At 48.1% G+C, this 20,419-nt stretch overlaps 1 protein-coding gene and 1 long non-coding RNA gene across 2 annotated transcripts in view; one reads left to right on the forward strand and one right to left on the reverse strand.

Moving 5' to 3' along the window:
* Nucleotides 1–763: 763 nt before the first annotated feature.
* Nucleotides 764–17,625, reverse strand: LOC132592871 (uncharacterized). The gene is made up of 3 exons (XR_009558429.1): nt 17,320–17,625; nt 4,321–4,358; nt 764–2,941 (listed from the first exon to the last, which is right to left on the reverse strand). It is a non-coding gene; the product is annotated as an uncharacterized LOC132592871 (long non-coding RNA).
* Nucleotides 17,626–18,146: 521 nt separating this feature from the next.
* PTH1R (parathyroid hormone 1 receptor) overlaps nt 18,147–20,419 on the forward strand; it is a 121,263-nt gene continuing 118,990 nt past the window's right edge. Inside the window, exon 1 of the mRNA XM_060280998.1 lies at nt 18,147–19,453. Within this exon, the coding sequence (XP_060136981.1) occupies nt 19,379–19,453 (75 nt within the window). The 5' untranslated portion in view covers nt 18,147–19,378. The remainder of the gene's footprint in view (nt 19,454–20,419) is intronic.

Genomic DNA, 20,419 nt, shown 5'->3' on the forward strand with positions numbered 1-20,419 from the left:
ATTGTACTGCTTCACTGCTGGGGAACAGTAATGAATGGCCCCTGAATTAGGAACAACAACAACAACAACAACAACAATTTATTTATACCCCGCCCATCTAGCTGGGTTTCCCCAGCCACTTTGGGGGGGCTTCCAACCAAATATTTAAAACACAATACACCATTAAACATTAAAAACTTCCCTTAAAAGGGCTGCCTTCGGATGTCTTCTAAAAGCATCTGTTCCACCAATGGCTTCAAGTTACAAAAAAGGAGATTCTGACTAAACATCAGGAAGAACTTTCTGAGCTGTTTGACAGTGGAATGGTCTCCCTATGGAGGTTGTGGAGAGCCAGTGTGGTGTAGTGGTTAAGAGCGGTAGACTCGTAATCTGGGGAACCGGGTTTGTGTCTCCGCTCCTCCACCTGCAGCTGCTGGGGGACCTTGGGCTAGTCACACTTCTCTGAAGTCTCTCAGCCCACCCACCTCACAGGGTGTCTGTTGTGAGGGAGGAAGGGAAAGGAGTATGTTAGCCGCTTTGAGACTCCTTTGGGTAGTGATAAAGCGGGATATCAAATCCAAACTCTTCTTCTTCTTCTTCTTCTTCTTCTTCTTCTTCTTCTTCTTCTTCTCCTCCTCCTCCTCCTCCTCCTCCTCCTCCTCCTCCTCCTCCTCCTCCTTGCTTGGAGGTTTTTAAGCAGAAGTTGGATGGCCATCTGTTGTGGATGCTTTAGCTGTGATTCCTGCATTGCAGGGGGTTGGACTAGATGGCCCTTGGGGTCCCTTCCAACTCTACAATTCTATGATTCTATGACCAGGCAGGCCATTGGCCCGATCCAACGAGGCTCATCGCCCAACCCCCTTCAATGTGAAGAATAATAATTAATAATAATAATAATAATTTTATTCTTTTAGGAATCCTAGGTGTTGAAATCACAAAGGAAGCAGAAAAGCTATTTATGTATGTGACCACGGCTGCGACCAGAGATGGAAAGAAGATAACGTTCCTATCAGAGAAGAATGGCAGATTAAGTTAATGGAGTATGCTGAAACAGCTAGAATGACCAGAAGAATCAGAAGTCAGGAAGACCAAAATTTTAATAAGGAATGGGGAAATTTTATAATTTATCTTTAAAACCATTGTAAACAGTTAAAACTGTTAGCAGGACTGGAATAACACTGGTGATTTTGGACATAATGGAGATGTAAAAGATTTGGATTATCATAGAAGATGCAGGAGGAAATGATTAACAATAAGGCCCACAAAGGGGAGGAGGGAAGCCCAGGAGATTCCTTGGAATCTTGTTTTTTTATGTTGTGTATTGGATATGTGATTGTAAAACTTTGATCTGAAAATCAAATAAACAAGTTTTATTATTCATAATAATATCAACAATTGTTGTTGTTGTTGTTTAGTCATTTAGTTGTGTCCGACTCTTCGTGACCCTATGGACCATAGCACGCCAGGCACTCCTGTCTTCCACTGCCTCCCGCAGTTTGGTCAGACTCATGTTCGTAGCTTCGAGAACACTGTGCAACCATCTCGTCCTCTGTTGTCCCCTTCTCCTAGTGCCCTCAATCTTTCCCAACATCAGGGTCTTTTCCAGGGAGTCTTCTCTTCTCATGAGGTGGCCAAAGTATTGGATCCTCAGCTTCACGATCTGCCCTTCCAGTGAGCACTCAGGGCTGATTTCCTTCAGAATGGATAGGTTTGATCTTCTTGCAGTCCATGGGACTCTCAAGAGTCTCCTCCAGCACCATAATTCAAAAGCATCAATTCTTCGGTGATCAGCCTTCTTGATGGTCCAGCTCTCACTTCCATATATCACTACTGGGAAAACCATAGCTTTAACTATACCATAGCTTTAACTATATCAACAATTATAACATTAAATTATTATTTATACCCAACCCATCTGACAGGTTGTCCGACCCACACTGGGCTGCTTCCAACATATATAAAAACATAAAATGTTAAACATTTAAAGGCTTCCCTAAACAGAGCTGCCTTCAGATGTCTTCTAAATAGTTATTTATTTGACATCTGATAGAAGGGCGTTCCACAGGGTGGGTGCCACTACCGAGAAGGCCCTCTGCCTGGTTCCCTATAACTTCACTTCTCGCAGGGAGGGAACCGCCAGAAGGCCCTCGGTGCTGGACCTCAGTGTCCGGGCTGAACGATGGGGGTGGAGACGCTCCTTTAAAGGTCAACACACGATAAAACCAGCACTCGGCATATCGTGTTACTCACCTGGCGGTGTGATTTGGCTTCTGTTCAATGCAGCCGCTAAAAAAGGGCTGGATAATCTTTTGGTTCAGCTTCCTTTCCAGCCAGCATGACTTGGGACGCGCTTTCGAAAAAGGTCTTATCGCAAGTGAACTGTGAACCCTCCCCCCCTCCCCGCTCCCTGGAATCTTATTCGTGGCCAACTGATAAGACCTGAAGCTGGCTTGGTAACTTGTGCCCGCCTCTCCTGGCCTCTGCCAACCCAATGGAAAGAAGGCAGAGAGGAGACAGAGATAAGGCTTTGCAAAGCTGGCTGGTAACGATACCTGCGCCTGCAATCAAAAGGTGTAATGATTTCACATGCATTTTTGCTTCAGACACTGCAGGAGGCTTCGCTGCAGAGGGAGATAAGACAAAATGACACCCACCCAAATCTTAAGAAAAGAAAGGCACTATTGGCTAAGTGGAAATTGGCTCAGCGGCTGCAATCGAGTCTGTTAGTTCCAACTCAGGTAGCATGAAAGCCCTCTTCCACGATACGGTGCCCCGGAAACTGACGAAGCGTTTCTTTGAAGTGGGCGACGCACCATTAATATTTACCCCTGCAAACGGCAGCTGGTTCTCTAATCATTGATTTCTTTTACTCTACAAGGGATTGCAATGTATAGGAGGCGTCTGGTTCGGAGAAGCTGAAACGATGGAAGGGTCACTGAAGTAGAACTCGGAGCTCTTTGGCCTAGAAGGGAAGGTGCGCCGACATTATATACCTGGCATTTTGCAGAGCGGCCTTTGGGAAAGGAGGGTCCCTGCCCCCAAAGGCACTACATTCACATCCTAATTCCGTGACACTGTGGGGGTTCTCAAGTGTACGTGAGATAGAATCATAGAGTTGGAAGAGACCACAAGGGCCATCCAGTCCAACCCCCTGCCAAGCAGGAAACACCATCAAAACATTCTTGACATATGCCTGTCAAGCCTCTGCTTAAAGACCTCCAAAGAAGGAAACTCCACCACACTCCTTGGTAGCAAATTCCACTGCCGAACAGCTCTTACTGTCAGGAAGTTTAGGTGGAATCTTCTTTCTTGAAGTTTGAATCCATTGCTCCGTGTCCGCTTCTCTGGAGCAGCAGAAAACAATCTTTCTCCCTCCTCCATATGACATTCTTTCATATATTTGAACATGGCTATCATATCACCCCTTAACCTTCTCTTCTCCAGGCTAAACATACCCAGCTCCCTAAGCCATTCCTCATAAGGCATTGTTTCCAGGTCTTTGACCATTTTGGTTGCCCTCTTCTGGACACGTTCCAGTTTGTCAGTATCCTTCTTGAACTAATAGGTCCCTAAATGTCATGTTTCAGCCAGTGGCGTCAAAGAACCGTAGAATGGTAGAGTTGGAGGGTACCCCAGGGGCCATCTAGTCTGGCCCCCTGCAAGGCCAGAAGCAGAGCTAAAGAATCCCTAACAGATGGCCATCTTCCCCTCACCCCCCCCCCCCCAAAATAGAGGACCATCAAAGAATAGGACTGTCCTCCAGGGATTTCGGATGCAAACCTCCATGGTTAGCCGAGGCCAATGGAGATGCGTGACGAAACCTCTGGAGGGCACCGGGTTGGGGAGGACTGCATTGCTTCATAATTATGATAGATAAAATGATCAGGCCATCAGCTTTTTAAATTCAAGAACCACGAAAACATATAAGGCTGCCCTGCTGGATCAGACCAAAAGTCCATCTACTTCAGCATCCTGCTTTCCACAATGACCACCAAGAAGTTTCTGAGATGCCCACAAGCATCCAGAACTCGCTTCCCAGCATTCACACACAGGTACACTTCCTTGGAACATGGAAGCTCCATTTAGCTCTCACGTCTAGTATTTGTTAAGGGGGTGTGTGTCACCAGCTGTCCCTCCTTTCAAGGAGTAGGGCCTTGTTTCCGAAGCTGACAAGCGTCATCAACTGCACACAGGGCAACTTAGATTTCCTCGTGTACACAGATGGCGTCTTCCGATAAAGAAGAGGATTCTGACAGCCGCAAGACAGTTTCTTACCATTTCAGAATGTGTTCCTTTATTTGGAGCTCCTTTGCTGACAGCTCAATTGTGAACCCCACCTACCTTCTGTGAATATGTCACATCTCGTTTTGTAAAGCCATCTAAGGGCCAAAAAAAGAGAGAGAAGAAGATACTGCATTAATTGGGTATTTTTGCATGTCTACGCGTATGTTTTTAAGTGGAAATAATCAGCAGTGCTAAGTTTTGAAGGGCAGGAGGCTCCAAATGGGATCTGGAAGACCACAGTGTCAGAGAGAGAGAGAGAGCTGGCCAGTAAATCAACGTTGGAGTTAGCTTTTAATTAGCAAAAACACAATCTCCACAGACTTGGCTGCGTGTCAGGCCTAATGAGCAGAGCACTTCCTTCCTGGTGGGTCTTCCTCGTGAAATCAGTTGCTGAGACAGAACGTCCTCACCTCCCCGCAACTGCCAAAGTCCTCTCTTCTCCGGGGTTGTTTTTTCCAAGCAATCCATAGCTGCCAAGTACCCCGTTTTCCCCGGGAAACCCCCGTTTTTACTTACCTTTTCCCGGTGGTCCCCCGTATCACTTCGTCTCCCGTTTTTCTCCGTTATTTTCTCCTGCCGGCGGCCATTTTTTTCTTTCTGATTTGCCCTTCTATGGGCACCAAAAATGGCCGCCGCCGGCTTCAAAAGTCGCATCTACGCATGCCCGGAAGTGCATAGACGCGACTTCCGGTATCGGCGGTGGCCATTTTTGGTGCCCATAGAAGGGCAAAGCGACACCGGAAGTTACGTCGACGCAACGTCCGGTGTCACACGGCTGCCGGTCCCGGATTCTGCAGTCCGGGACTTGGAAGGTAAGGCAATCGGAGACTGCGCCTGCATGCAACCAATCTCTCCTCCACCCTGTTCATGCCTCTGCTGGAGTTCTGGGAGACTGTGGGGAGGGGAGCTTGTTGCAGCAGGAGGAGGAGGAGGAGGAGACACCCGTGAGTCTTCACCAGCCTGACTCATCTCTGCCTCCCTCCTCTCCTTCTTCTGCTTCTGGATTTCTCTCTGCCCCAGACTCTCCCAGCTCACTAAGCCCTGTTACCCCTTCAGCTTCCACCACCATCCACCTTCTCTTCCCAGTCCTCTCCCTCTTCTCCCTGTGACCACTCATTGTTGTCTCGCCACCATTCCTCGGTGTCACGGTCCGGTCAGCGGGCGTCAGGACCAGAGGCAAGATGGTGGTGAAGAAGCAGGGTCGAAGGCAGAGGCGAAGGTCCACGGGGCACGAAGCAAGGCGAAGGCAAAGCGAGGGTCCAGGAACAAGAAGCAAGGCGAAGGTCCACGGGGCAAGAGCAAGGCGAAGGCGAAGCAATGGTCCAAGGAGCAAGGAGCAAGGCGAAGGATCCAGGAACAAGAAGCAAGGCGAAGGTCCACGGGGCAGGAGCAAGGCGAAGGCGAAGCAATGGTCCAAGGAGCAAGGAGCAAGGCGAAGGATCCAGGAACAAGAAGCAAGTCAAAGGTCCACAGGGCAGGAGCAAGGCAAAGGCGAGGCAGGGGTCCAAGAAGCACGGCAGCAACAAGGCAAGGGTCCAAGGAACAGGAGGCCAGATGCAACCAGGCAGGGATAGCGTTGCTGTGGCAAAGAGCTGAAGGGAAATGCTGGGCTTTTATCCCTCCCAGCTCCTGCCACAAGGTGCAGTGAGATCTCAAGTGGCCTCACCTGGGTGACTACTCCTTGCCTCTCCAGCACAAGCTGAGGACTTCACCTGTGTGGCCACACCTTGCTTCTCCAGCACAAGTTGAGGCATGCCCAGTCCTGCAAAGCACTACAGGCCCCAGAGCCTGACTCCTGCCCATACTCCTGACACTCGGACTCTGAGCCTTCTTCCCTTGATGCTTCACCAGCGGTTTTCTCCCACCATTCCTCCGTGTCCAACCAGTCCCTGACACACAGGTGTGCCTCTCTGATGTACCGCAATAACCAGCTACCAACACTGGCAAATCAGATAGTTCTGGGAAGCCTTCAAGCTGGACCTAAGCCATCTCCTGCTAGTGTTCCATCTGCCAGGGATTCTGCAGCTGGGATTCCTTGCCTTCCAGGGGGTTGGACTAGATGACCCTCAGAGACACCTTCCAACTCTGCAATCATATGAGATTCCTTCCGAAAAATTCTACATCTCACTTGGGAAGACAGGGGAACTAATACCAGTGTAATGGAAGAAGCAAAGATCACCAGTGTCAAAGCAATGATTCTTCAACATCAACTTCCTCGGACTGGTCATGTTGTGCGCATGCCTGATTATCGTCTTCCAAACCAACTACGCTATTCACAACTTAAGAATGGAAAGCAAAATACTGTACCAGTGGACAATAAAAGAGTTTTAAAGACACTCTCAAGGCAAACCTTTAAAAATTAGTATGAGCACTGATAATTGGGAAACACTGGTCTACAAACGCTCCAATTGGAGAACAGCCTTTACCAAAAACATCATGGACTTTGAAGACACTCGAACTCAGGGTGAAAAGGAGAAACCAGCTAAGAGGGAGGCACATTTGGCAAACCCTTTCCCGCGATCAACTTTGCTCCCAGCTTAAGAATGGGAAGTGTAATGCTGGTGGACAACAAAAGAGGTTTAAAGACGCTCTCAGGGCAAATCTAAAAAAATGTAAAGGGACCCCTGACCGTTAGGTCCAGTCATGGCCGACTCTGGGGTTGCGGCGCTCATCTCGTGTTATTGGCCGAGGGAGCCGGCATACAGCTTCCAGGTCATGTGGCCAGCATGGCAAAGCCGCTTCTGGCGAACCAGAGCAGCGCACAGAAACACCGTTTACCTTCCCGCTGAAGCGGTACCTATTTATCTACTTGCACTTTGATGTGCTTTCGAACTGCTAGGTTGCCAGGAGCTGGGACCGAGCAATGGGAGCTCAACCCGTTGTGGGGATTCGAACCTCCGACCTTCTGATCGGCAAGCCCTAGGCTCTGTGGTTTAACCCACAGCACCACCCAGGTAAAAAGGTAAAGGACCTCTGGACAGTTAAGTCCAGTCAAAGGTGGCTATGAGGTTGTGGCGCTCAGCTCACTTTTAGGCCAAGGGCGACAGTGTTTGTCCTGAGACAGCTTTCCAGGTCATGTGGCCAGCAGGACTAAACTGCTTCTGGCGCAACAGGACACCGTGGCGGAAACCAGAGAGAATGGAAATGCCGTTTACCTTCCCGCCGCAGCGGTACCTATTTATCTACTTGCACTGGCATGCTTTTGAACTGCTAGGTTGGCAGGAGCTGGGACAGAGCAACGGGAGCTCACCCTGTCAAGGGGATTCGAACCGCCGATCTTCTGATCAGCAAGCCCAAGAGGCTCAGTGGTTTAGACCACAGTGCCACCCACGCCCCTTCGTAGTATAAACACCGGCAATTGGGAAACATTGCCCTGCAAGCATTCCCATTGGAGAATGGCCTTTACCAATTAATTTATTATTTATACCCCGCCCATCTGGCTGGGTTTCCCCAGCCACTCTGGGCGGCTTACAACAGAAAAATGAAATAAAACAATTAAACATTAAAAGCCCCCCTAAACAGGGCTGCCTTCAGATGTCTTCTAAAAATCTGGTAGCTGTTTTTCTCTTTGACATCTGATGGGAGGGTGTTTCACAGGGCAGGCGCCACCACCGAGAAGGCCCTCTGCTTGGTTCCCTGCAACTTGGCTTCTCGCAATGAGGAAACCGCCAGAAGGCCCTCGGTACTGGACCTCAGTGTCCAGGCAGAATGATGGGGTGGAGGCGTTCCTTCAGGTATACCGGACCGAGGCTTTAAACGTCAGCACCAACACTTTGAACTGTGCTCGGAAACGTACTGGGAGCCAATGGGAGAGATCTTTCAAGACCGGTGTTATGTGGTTTCGGCGGCTACTCCCAGTCACCAGTCTAGCTGCCGCATTCTGAATTAGCTGTAGTTTCCGGGTCACCTTCAAAGGTAGCCCCATGTAGAGCACATTGCAGTAGTCCAAGCGGGAGATAACCAGAGCATGCACTACTCTGGTGAGACAGTCCGCGGGCAGGTAGGGTGGGTCTCAGCCTGCGTACCAGGTGGAGCTGATAGACAGCTGCCCTGGACACAGAATTGACCTGCACCTCCATGGACAGCTGTGAGTCCAAAATGGCTCCCAGGCTGCGCACCTGGTCCTTCAGGGGCACAGTTACCCCATTCAGGACCAAGGAGTCCTCCACACCTGCCCGCCTCCTGTCCCCCACAAACAGTACTTCTGTCTTGTCAGGATTCAACCTCAATCTGTCAGCCACTAATCAAACACTAATTGAATCACTCGTGATTCAATCTAACATCAGTTCAATGAATTCAGTCATATGCTACCTGGTAGCGGTGAACAAAAAAAAAAATCTCAAGTATTACACATTTATTTGGAAGTACTTTGAACCAATTTATATGTCATATGGATACCCAATATGAACTACTGAATACATTGAACTGATGCTGGATTGAATCACGGGTGATATGACGTTTATTGTTGTGTTATTTAAGTTATTCTGCGTTAAACGTTTATAAATTAGTGATTGAAGTTATTCTGCGTTATATGTTTATAAATGAGTGTTTGATTACAGCGGCCGGTTACGCTTGTTGTACAATTGATACTTGCTACTCGTAACCTAGGTGTGTTGTGTGAATGCCTGAAACAGGTCATCAAAATCAAATCTGCCGGCCACCTCGAAAGCTTTCCTCCCCGTGGTTTGCGTTTTAGAAACTTTTCCTCCAACTTGGAAGTGGAAGGTGGAGGCGGGGAGGCAGAAGCTGAGAATATGTGAGGCCCCATCAGCCTGGAGGTCTCTGCCTTCGAGAAGCAAGACAGTGCAGCAGAAAACTATTCCCAAAGCCACCGGTCCACCGCAGATCATCTCTGCCTGTTCCCGCCCTTCCCTCTGCCTCCACCCGATGGCTCCCTCCTTGGGGCCTTCTGCTGCTTCAGGTTCCTTGCCATTAACTGTCTAAAAATATACGAGTAAACACATCCCAGATGCAGCGAAGGCCCCAGTGAGAGTGCGCGGCTCGTTTGCTACTGGAAAAATAATTTTATTTTATTTTTTTTAAGAAAAGGCTATTTACCATAAAGGACTTATTGCTTTCAGCAGGATCCTGGGATACAGTTCTTTTTTTTATTCTTTCCCCTTTTAAAATAGCTCTCTCGGGCCTGCTGTGCCTTCCAACCTGCAAGGTGTATAGTTGGAGTGTCTAGAATTCAATGTGTATATATGGGGCTACTGGGGCTACTGGGCTTTGGCGCTGAGATGAAACAAAGCGGGGGTTGGATTGGATGACCCTTGGGGGTCCCTCCCAACTGTATAATCCGACTTTGCTTCAGCTTGGGGGCTGTTTGTGATTTATATGCCCCAATAATCTCACGGTTGGCCCATTCCCACTGAATGTGAGTTAATTTAGTAACATTCGCAAATATTCATTTTTATTTATGTGATTTATATGCCACCCTTTATCCCAAGATCCCAGGGTGGTGTACAACATGAAGAACGTAATTTATGCAACATAATAAAACACTGCTTAATAATAAAATAATCATAATAACGAGGGGGGGGCACATTTTAACAGGCCATAGATTGTTTAATGGCTGAAGGCCTGGCTAAAGAAGGATTTTGCCTAGTGCCTAAAGCAGCGGTCCCCAAACTAAGCCCTGGGGGCCGGATGCGGCCCAACCGCCTTCTAAATCCGGCCCGCAGACGGTCCAGGAATCAGCATGTTTTTACATGAGTAGAATGTGGTTTTTTATTTAAAATGCATCTCTGGGTTATTTGTGGGGCCTGCCTGGTGTTTTTACATGAGTAGAATGTGTCCTTTTATTTAAAATGCATCTCTGGGTTATTTGTGGGGCATAGGAATTCATTTTTCCCCCAAAATTTAGTCTGGCCCCCCACGAGGTCCGAGGTACAGTGGACCGGCCCCCTGCTGAAAAAGTTTGCTGACCCCTGGCCTAAAGACATGTAATGATGGTGCCAGGCGAGTCTCTATGCAGAGAGCATTGCACAAAAGGGGAGCCACCGCAGAAAAGGCCCTCACTTCTAAAAGGACCTGCGGAGCCCCGTTCTGAACCATTTAACCATCCGGTTGGCGTCTGTGGGAAAGGACACGGGATTCTTTGGCCTGATCCCTGCAACTCTCTTCTTCATAGAATCATAGAGTTGGAAGAGACCACAAGGGCCATCCAGTCCAACCCCCTGCCAAGCAGGAAACACCATCAAAGCATTCTTGACATATGCCTGTCAAGCCTCTGCTTAAAGACCTCCAAAGAAGGAGACTCCACCACACTCCTTGGCAGCAAATTCCACTGCCGAACAGCTCTTACTGTCAGGAAGTTCTTCCTAATGTTTAGGTGGAATCTTCTTTCTTGAAGTTTGAATCCATTGCTCCGTGTCCGCTTCTCTGGAGCAGCAGAAAACAATCTTTCTCCCTCCTCCATATGACATCCTTTCATATATTTGAACATGGCTATCATATCACCCCTTAACCTTCTCTTCTCCAGGCTAAACATACCCAGCTCCCTAAGCCGTTCCTCATAAGGCATCGTTTCCAGGCCTTTGACCATTTTCGTTGCCCTCCTCTGGACACGTTCCAGCTTGTCAATATCCTTCTTGAGCTGTGCTGCCCAGAACTGGACACAGTACTCCAGGTGAGGTCTGACCAGAGCAGAATACAGTGGTACTATTACTTCCCTTGATCTAGATGCTATACTCCTATTGATGCAGCCCAGAATTGCATTGGCTTTTTTAGCTGCTGCATCACACTGCTGACTCATGTCAAGTTTGTGGTCTACCAAGATGTTCATATGTCCATGATGCTGTCTGGCCTGTTGTTGTGCACCACCCCTTGTCCTTTACACACACACACACACACAAACACAAACACGCACTGATAGAAAGACATAATCTGCTGTCCCATTTACAAAGGACTTGGTGGACGATGGCTAGTTCTGCGCCTGAAGCCTTGACATCAACGGGCCTATTCGAGAGCAAGTGGTTTGGAAGGCTGGGACACAGATCTATATCCCAAGTCTCTTATCCGAAGGGTTTGCTGACCCCTGGCCTAAAGACATGTAATGATGGTGCCAGGTGAGTCTCTATGCAGACAGCATTGCACAAAAGGGGAGCCACCGCAGAAAAGGCCCTCATTTCTAAAAGGACCTGCGGAGCCCCGTTCTGAACCATTTATCCATCCGGTTGGCGTCTGTGGGAAAGGACACGGGATTCTTTGGCCTGATCCCTGCAACTCTCTTCTTGATGTTCATATGTCCATGATGCTGTCTGGCCTGTTGTTGTGCACCAGCCCTTGTCTTTTACACACACACAAACACAAACACGCACTGATAGCAAGATCTGCTCTCCCATTTACAAAGGACTTGGTGGACGATGGCTAGTTCTGCGCCTGAAGCCTTGACATCAACGGGCCTACTCGAGAGCAAGTGGTTTGGAAGGCTGGGACACAGATCTATATCCCAAGTCTCTTATCCGAAGGAGCACTGGGGTCTTAAGTACATATTTATTTAGGTTGACCCATCCTGAAATAGACACGTTTGTGGCCATTCAGGGCAAGCCAACACCTCCTCCCTCCGATGAATTCGGGACTCTGCAAAAAATAATAATAATGTTGGTTTATAAATACCCTGCTGCTATCGATTTCAAAGCTTTAAAGGAAAAGGGGAGGGGAAACTCCACCTATACAGATCTAGATCCCACTTTCCTTTGGTGGCGCTGTGGGTTAAACCACAGAGTCTAGGGCTTGCTGATCAGAAGGTCGGCGGTTCGAAACCCTGCAACGAGGTGAGCGCCTGTTGCTCGGTCCCAGCTCCTGCCCACCTAGCAGTTCGAAAGCACATCAAAGTGCAAGTAGATAAATAGGGACCGCTCCGGCGGGAAGGTAAACGGCATTTCCGTGCGCTGCTCTGGTTCGCCAGAAGCAGCTTTGTCATGCTGGCCACATGACCCGGAAGCTGTCTGCGGACAAACGCCGGCTCCCTCGGCCTATAGAGCGAGATGAGCGCCGCAACCCCAGAGTCGGACACGACTGGACCTGATGATCAGGGGCCCCTTTACCTTTACCTTTGGGGAGCATTAACCCTTGAATGAATGAATCAGTTTCTTTTGGCCACTGACCAGAGTGCCTTTTATGCCTCAAATATCCCCATTCTCATCCAAAGTGCGATGTCTTCCAGAACTCATCGAATGTTCCAAAGGATGGCGAGGCTAGAGGGACCGGCTTCTTTGGCGGTTACCATCCAGGCCCCCAAAAAATCCCACCCTGATTTGCAACACAAACAAATCTCGTGTTGCTTTTATATTTATTAATTTTAGACTCTGCCTTTCTTCCCACAAGGCAGCTTGAACGAATTAAAACAAGACGTTCTGAGCTCACCAGCCACTATAGACTCAATGACCTTACACACCCACTCCAATGTTTATTAAATGTATAGTTCTGTGTGCCTATAATTCATGTACACGGTGGGTGGGGCTTCCGGCCATTGCAGAGCTGAAACACAATAACAGAATCATAGAGTCATATAATTGGGGAGAGGGTCATCGAGTCCAACCCCCTGCAATACAGGTATTATTATTATTTTTGCCCACGACTCTAAGATTAAGAGTCTCATTCTAATCCATTTTTATTTTGTTCTGGAGCAAGGTTCCAGGTGATTAGGAATAATTATTGGCTTCTACCCTATGTGGTGGATGTGCAAGATAACTAAAGCGTTCTGGGAAATGATTTACAATGAGTTGGGGGAAAATGTAAAAAGTAACATTTGTGGAAAAACCAGAGGCTTTTTGGTTACAGAGATTCTGAGGGAGCAAAAATGACTTGGGCACTTTTTTGCCCAAGTACTACACTTGGGCAAAAAAAAAAGGAAAGGCACAAATACAGGGTAGGAGACACCTGGCTTGAGAGCAGTACATGTGAAAAGGATCTAGGAGTCTTGGTAGACCACAAACTTGACATGAGTCAACAGTGTGATGCAGCAGCTAAAAAAGCCAATGCAATTCTGGGCTGCATCAATAGGAGTATAGCATCTAGATCTAGTGAAGTAATAGTACCACTGTATTCTGCTCTGGTCAGACCTCACCTGGAGTACTGTGTCCAGTTCTGGGCACCACAGTTCAAGAAGGATACTGACAAGCTGGAACGTGTCCAGAAGAGGGCAACGAAAATGGTCAAAGGCCTGGAAACGATGCCTTATGAGGAACGGCTTAGGGAGCTGGGTATGTTTAGCCTGGAGAAGAGAAGGTTGAGGGGAGATATGATAGCCATGTTCAAATATATTAAAGGATGTCATATAGAGGAGGGAGAAAGGGTGTTTTCTGCTGCTCCAGAGAAGCGGACACGAAGCAATGGATTCAAACTACAAGAAAGAAGATTCCACATAAACATTAGGAAGAACTTCCTGACAGTAAGAGCTGTTCGGTAGTGGAATTTGCTCCCAAAGAGTGTGGTGGAGTCTCCTTCTTTGGAGGTCTTTAAGCAGAGGCTTGACAGGCATATGTCAAGAATGCTTTGATGGTGTTTCCTGCTTGGCAGGGGGTTGGACTGGATGGCCCTTGTGGTCTTTTCCAACTCTATGATTCTATGACTTTTCATGTATGTGACGACAGCAGCGAGGATACTAAGTAACGGTACCCCTGACCGTTAGGTCCAGTTGGAAACGACTCTAGGGTTGCAGCGCTCATCTCGCTCTATAGGCCGAGGGAGCTGGTGTTTGTCTGCAGACAGTTTTTCTGGGTCATGTGGCCAGCATGACTAAGCTGCTTCTGGCGATCCCAGAGCAGCTCATGGAAACGTTGTTTACCTTCCCGCTGGAGCGGTACCTATTTATCTACTTGCACTTTGATGTGCTTTCGAACTGCTAGGTTGGCAGGAGCTGGGATCGAACAACGAGAGCTCACCTCGTCACAGGGATTCGAACTGCCAACCTTCTGATTGGCAAGCTCTAGGCTGTGGTTTAGACCGCACGCCACCCACGTCCGATAGCGAGGATACTACTGGCCCAGAAATGGAAAGAAGACAAAGTTCCAGCCAGACTGGAATGGCTGATGAAAATGATGGATTATGCTGAAATGGTGAAATTGACTGGGGGAAACCAGAAACCAGGAGGAGGAGAATTTTAAGAAGGAATGGGGAAAATTCATAATGTATTCAAGAGAATACTGTAAACAACTAAAAACTTTGGCAGGGTTTGAGTAATGCTTGTAATGCACGAAAAACTATGGACAAATGGATTACTATTTTTTACAAATTAAAAAATGTGGAGATGAAAAGAAAGATTGATAATGGTAACCATGGAAGGAAGGGAAAGGGAAGGGATTCAGGAAATCCTAAATGAGGAGGTGAATGATATGTTTGGATTTAAGCTTGTTATGTGAAACTTTAAAAATATATATTTTTAAAAAGGAATAATTTTGGGCAGTACTTTGAGTTTCTATGACCTTATGGCATTGCATCACTTGTTTTGATGAATTTGTTGCTGCTGTTTGCTTTATCTGCTATCGTGCTTCATATCATAGCACTGCAATGTTCGCTGCTGCTTCTTTTTAATGCCACGGTGATTACCGAAAAGCTGCTTCGAGCTCCCCATTTGTTGCTGGAAAAAACAGGAGGGGATACAAATATTACACTGACTCAACACACGAGTTCGAAAAGCTGAAAGCATGTAAGAGATCGAGTAACACCAAACAGCAATTAAGCTTCAATAGAAATGAAATAATTTCTGTATTTTAATGTTTTGTTGGAAGCCACCCAGAGTGGCTGGGGAAACCCGGCCAGATGGGCAGGGGTATAAATAATAAATTATTATTAGTATTAGTATTAGTATTATTATCATGGAATTGCATCGTTGGGAGGAACCCAGCCCAGGGCCAGATTTAGGTTTGTTGAAGCCCTAAGCTCGTGAAGGTAATGGGGCCCTTTCTATGTCCAGCTGTTCTTTGTCAACAACAAATTGTCACTGTTTTTTGTGTTGAATATACATGAGTCTGACCACACTGCGGGAAGGGACTCTGAGCATCATCCAGACTGACTCCCCCCCCAAAAAAAAATCTCACAACAATAACAAATACTGTGGAGATGCTGTCAGCCAAGTTGTGGGAGCTCTTCTGCACACCTGCCAATAGGGATTAGGAGAGAGACCCCTCTCTGTTAAGGAGATGGGCCCTTAGCTCAGTGGTCAGTCTCAGGTTCAATCCCAGGTGTGTCCAGGTATCACTGCAATTATTGTATTTATCATTGGCCACCTAGAAGCATTTGTTGAAAGGCAAGCTATAAATCCTTAAACTCATAAAATAAAATCTGACCGGCTGGCAAGAGGCTATTTTTAATACCGGTCCACTCAATCTTATCTGTGCAGAGTCATTTCCTTATGAGTGATGGGCTGACCATTCCATCTAGACAGATCAGCTAAGCAAGCAGTTTTTCTATTGTACAGGTATGTGGAAGTTATGCCGAAGAATTGATACTTTTGAATTATGGTGCTGGAGGAGACTCTTGAGTGTCCCATGGACTGCAAGAAGATCAAACCTATCCATTCTGAAGGAAATCAGTCCTGAGTGTTCACTGGAAGGACAGATCGTGAAGCTGAGGCTCCAATACTTTGGCCACCTCATGAGAAGAAGAGAAGACTCCCTGGAAAAGACCCTGCTTTTGGGAAAGATGGAGGGCACTAGGAGAAGGGGACGACAGAGGACGAGATGGTTGGACAGTGTTCTCGAAGCTACGAACATGAGTTTGACCAAACTGCGGGAGGCAGTGCAAGACAGGAGTGCCTGGCGTGCTCTGGTCCATGGGGTCACAAAGTTTGGACACAACTAAACGACTAAAGAACAACATATGCTATATGGATATTTATGGACCTAGCAGGTATCTAAAGCCATTTGCACATAACAAAATATGGACGTTTTATTTTATTTGTTGTTTTTTTCTTATATTTTTGAAATGTACATCCAATTTTTGGGGGGGCCCAAGAGAGTGAGGCCCTAAACTATACCTTGTTTAGCTTTTACGTAAATCCGGCACTGGTCCAGTCCATCCGCCTGCAATGCAGGAATTTAATATATGTCTCCCCTCCTGTCCAATCCAAGGATTTCAGTTTGCTGAGATTCTGGAGCTACGGGCAAAAGCTGCAACTTCCAGCAGCAGCAACCGCTTCCCCTCCCACCTAGAGGAGGGGGAGGAGAGGGGGTGGGTGAGGGGTGTGGCCATTCCAGCCTTGCGGTTGCCTGCCCGCGGGTCACGTGGTGGGCGCAGGCCGCCAATGGGGGCCATCTCCACCGGCTGGGGGCTTTTATAGCTGGCTCCTAGTTACGCACACACATCTCTTCCTTGAGAGCCTCAGAGAAGGAGGTTGTGTTAGCAGGAGCCGTCCTCTCTCCCTCTTTTACAGGAAGTCTTGCCTCTGAGCGGCTGGGATGGAGAGAGACCCTTTTCATAACGTCTGCTGAAGAAGGCGCCCCATTCAAGCCGATCTGGAGCTATTTAAACTCTCAATAATAATTTTGCTCTTTCAAGATGGACTTAGGGTGGCGTCCAACTCTTTAAAAAAACAAAAAACAAACAAACTCGGAGTAGACCCATTCAGTGAGCCGTGGCCGTTGATGTCAATGGGTCTACTCTGAGGACGATACCAGCCTTGGAGATTCCTGCAGAGCTCATCTGGTGCTCAATCCCGTCTCGCACATTCTCAAAACTGCTAAATCTCCCCCCCCCCCCAAAAAAAAAGATAACGGAGAGTTTTCAAAGCATCATTGCCAAAAAAAAAAAAAAATCCCATGCATTCACTTTCTGGGAGTAAGTCCCACTGCAAACGCCGAGGCTTCCTTCCGAGTAAACGCGCTTAAAGTTGCCAGCTCGTATATGCACTGCAGTTAAACTGGAAACGAGCCCCTACTGAGCTTAGTGGCGTTTACGTCCGAGTAAACACACCATTAGACCCGGGCTATAACGCTCCGGTTCCATTGATGCAATTACTTTCGAGGAAGCGCCCCCCCCCCCGCAGTCCCGAGTAAGCATGCATAGGTAGGAATACGGATGCCCAACTGCACACTCCCTGTGCACGCTTACCTCGTAGTAAACCCCGTCGGATCCGGCGAGACTTACTCCCGAATAGACGCGCACAGCCTCGGGCCATTTTAAGCGCACTGCGTTCCGCAGAAAGTCCATCCACCACCGTGCGCGGCGGACAATAACTTCCCTCGGGTTCAGTTTCTGAAGCCATACAGCAATTTTTCTTGTAATGTTAGGCTGCCGGAAGAACACTGTAACGCACTCCTTGGCACGTCTCTGCAATCCCTAAGCACGCTTACATGAGCGCGGAGCTGATGTTTACTCCCGAGTAAACCAGCACGGGATCGGGGCCGTCCCCTCCCCTGCCGTCCCTTCCCCTCCCCAACACGGCCCCCCCCCTCGGCCTGCTTTGGAGAAATCGGTTTGGGTCTGGCGGATTTTACGCATCCCGCTGGAGAGAACTGACAAGCGCTCTTGCTCGAGGGAGCGGACGGAGCTGGTCAGTTTCGACAGAGGGGAGCAGAAGGGGCGTGGAGAGAGAGAGAGAGAGAGAGAGAGAGAGAGAGACTTGAATTGAATGCCTGGGATCTTTCTCGGCAGGAAAAAAAAGGAGCGCAGGGCGGCCTCTGAAGAGTTTCTGGCGACCTCCGGAGCTTTTCCTTGGGCAAAAAGATGCGCCCTGGCTGGCGCGGACACCGTGCGCTTTTGCTCGCCGCCGCCTAATGGAAACGGGCTCTCGGCTTTCCGCAAAAAAAGAGAGAAATGCACACCTCCCCTTCTCTGTGGATGTGGAAGTAAACAGACTGTCAGCGTGTTCATTTCGAAAAAGGAGGCTGCAAGTCGACCCAGCCGCCAACAGCAGCAGCAGCAAGCGAGGCGAGGCGAGGAGCGAGCAGGAAGGCGAGAAGCAACCACTTTTTTTTATCTCTCTCTCCACGTTAACAGCCTTTTTCCGCCTCTTCCCTTGTCGCCGATTGCGCTGCTGAGAGACGCCAGAGGGACCGGTTCGGAGTTCTTGCAGGTTTGTGGATCGCGGGGCAGAGAGAAGGTCTGGAGGGATTTCTGCCCCGCTTCTTTTCTACTGCCCACCCCCCACCACCACCACCACCAGAAAGGGGGGGAAAGCTGCAAGACCGCCAGGCGCCTTTTAAAAGGAAACCCTTTCGCCTGCTCCACGTTTCCACGCTTCATTCAATCCGCGGCGCGTTTTTCCCTTTTTTTTAATTTTGGAAACTCTGCAAAGGGAAGAGACGAGAGGGGAGATGGAGAAGGCACGAAGGTATTTATGATTAAGTGACCCCGGAGCCAGGCGAGGAGCATCGGAGCTTGGTGCTGTTCCTACACAAAGCTACCAGGGTTTGTTTGCTTTTTGGAAACAGCACGTAATTCTGAACCGGGAGCGGGAAAAGCAAAAGATTTCAGGCTCTCTTACCGAAACCTAGCTTACTTTTTTGTGCTTGTTTTCCGCAAAAACTCCCAGAGAGATTTCCCCCTCGATTTAACAGACTTTAGAGACCTGCTGGACAAAATCACTGTTGCTAAAAATAAACCTAGTGGTTTAAAGCTCTCGTTCCCTCCCCCCCCCCCACTTTACAACTCCCCCCAACCCCTCCCCTCCACCCCTTTCCCCCGCCCCTTCTGAGAGTGTGTGTTTGTGTTTGACAAAGAAATGGTTTGAACTTCCCACTGACTCTTGAGAGAGAAAAAAAAGAAAGAAAAGAAAAGGGAAACGGAATAGCAGTTTTGACATATGGATGTGATTTGTCAGCCAGGGGACAGATGCGTCCAGGCAGAAGGCCCTGCCACCAGGGACTGAGGCTGTGTCTGCATTGGGGCGCTCAGCACCCCCATTCCATGCACTGCCCTCCGCTTTGCCTCTTCCGACCCCTTTGAAACTCTTCAGTCATGAGAAAGCGAGGCAAAGAGCTGTTCTTCCTCGCCTCCTGCCTTTGGGGCTAACCCTGCCACCGCGCCCCACCTTTCCCCCCTAAACCCTGAAACCCCCATCAACAAACTGGGGTCTGCCATTAACTCAAGGAACACGGTGACAGGATTGCACAGGACAGTCCAGCCCGCTTGAGACTTCTTGGATGTTGCAGAGAGTCTCTGTTTGGCTATGGGATCCTATCTGGTGTATCACAGCTTGGGTCTGGTCATATGCTGTTTGGTGCTGAGTTCCGTCTTCGGGTTGGTAAGTCACACAGGTTTAAGCTTTCTTTCTATGTTTTCTTCCTCTTTTGGCAGTCTCCTTTTTGAGCAATTGTTTCCAACAACAGGAGCAATTTCCTTTCTGACTAACGACGTGAGCTGTGTAAAAACAAAAACAAAAAACTTTGCGCTGCCTTTAAACAACAACCAAAAAAAGCCAACCCCAAACTCTGCTAAATGCATATTTTTGTTGGTTGCTATTTACAAGCGTGTCTGAATTGCTTGGCGTCGGTGGTTTCCACTGTGAAATAACAGAACCGTTCTTTCCCCACAAACAGCTTCCATATACAGATGCCCAACACCATCCCTTTTCAAGTAAGAATAATATTAATAATAAAACAACCTTTGTGAATAAGCCTCTATCAAACAGGACACCTTTGGCTCCCCATACCTGCATTTTTGCACCTCTTACCTTCTGTCCGGTGTCACTTGGAAGTCTTTGCATAGCTGAAGCTGTTCCGACAGGAGACACCAGCTGTAAATGTTTCACGTTTCCTCCCCTAGAAGCAACTGACAGCAGCAACTTCCATAGAGAGGAAAAGGAGACTTATTTTGCTTTTCAGTTTTAAAAGTGGTAGCGGTAGCTGAAACTGGGGTGGAAACTTAACTTTCAGTGCTCCATCCTTGTATTCTGCTAAGAACCACCAGCTGCCCCTTTAAAGTTCACCCAACTTTTGGAAAGATGGAGAAATGCTTGCGGGATTTGCCATTCATGGTACATTTCGAAAGGCTTTAAGGATCTGTTTGCTGTCGAGAACAAAAGTCCATCGCGAATATGTGTTAAATGTGTATTTGGCTATTCCCGTGTCTGACAGCTGAAGGGTTTGATCTTCTCAATAATTTTAGCCACTGCAACGTTTTTTAGAAGCACATTACGGCCACTTTTCACAGCCACCCTGCAAAAGTGGTTCGTTTTGCAGATGGGAGAATCCTGGTAATCAGCCTGCAG

Source organism: Zootoca vivipara, chromosome 12 (genome assembly GCF_963506605.1).
Source record: "Zootoca vivipara chromosome 12, rZooViv1.1, whole genome shotgun sequence".
In the NCBI taxonomy this organism is placed as follows: Eukaryota; Metazoa; Chordata; class Lepidosauria; order Squamata; family Lacertidae; genus Zootoca; species Zootoca vivipara.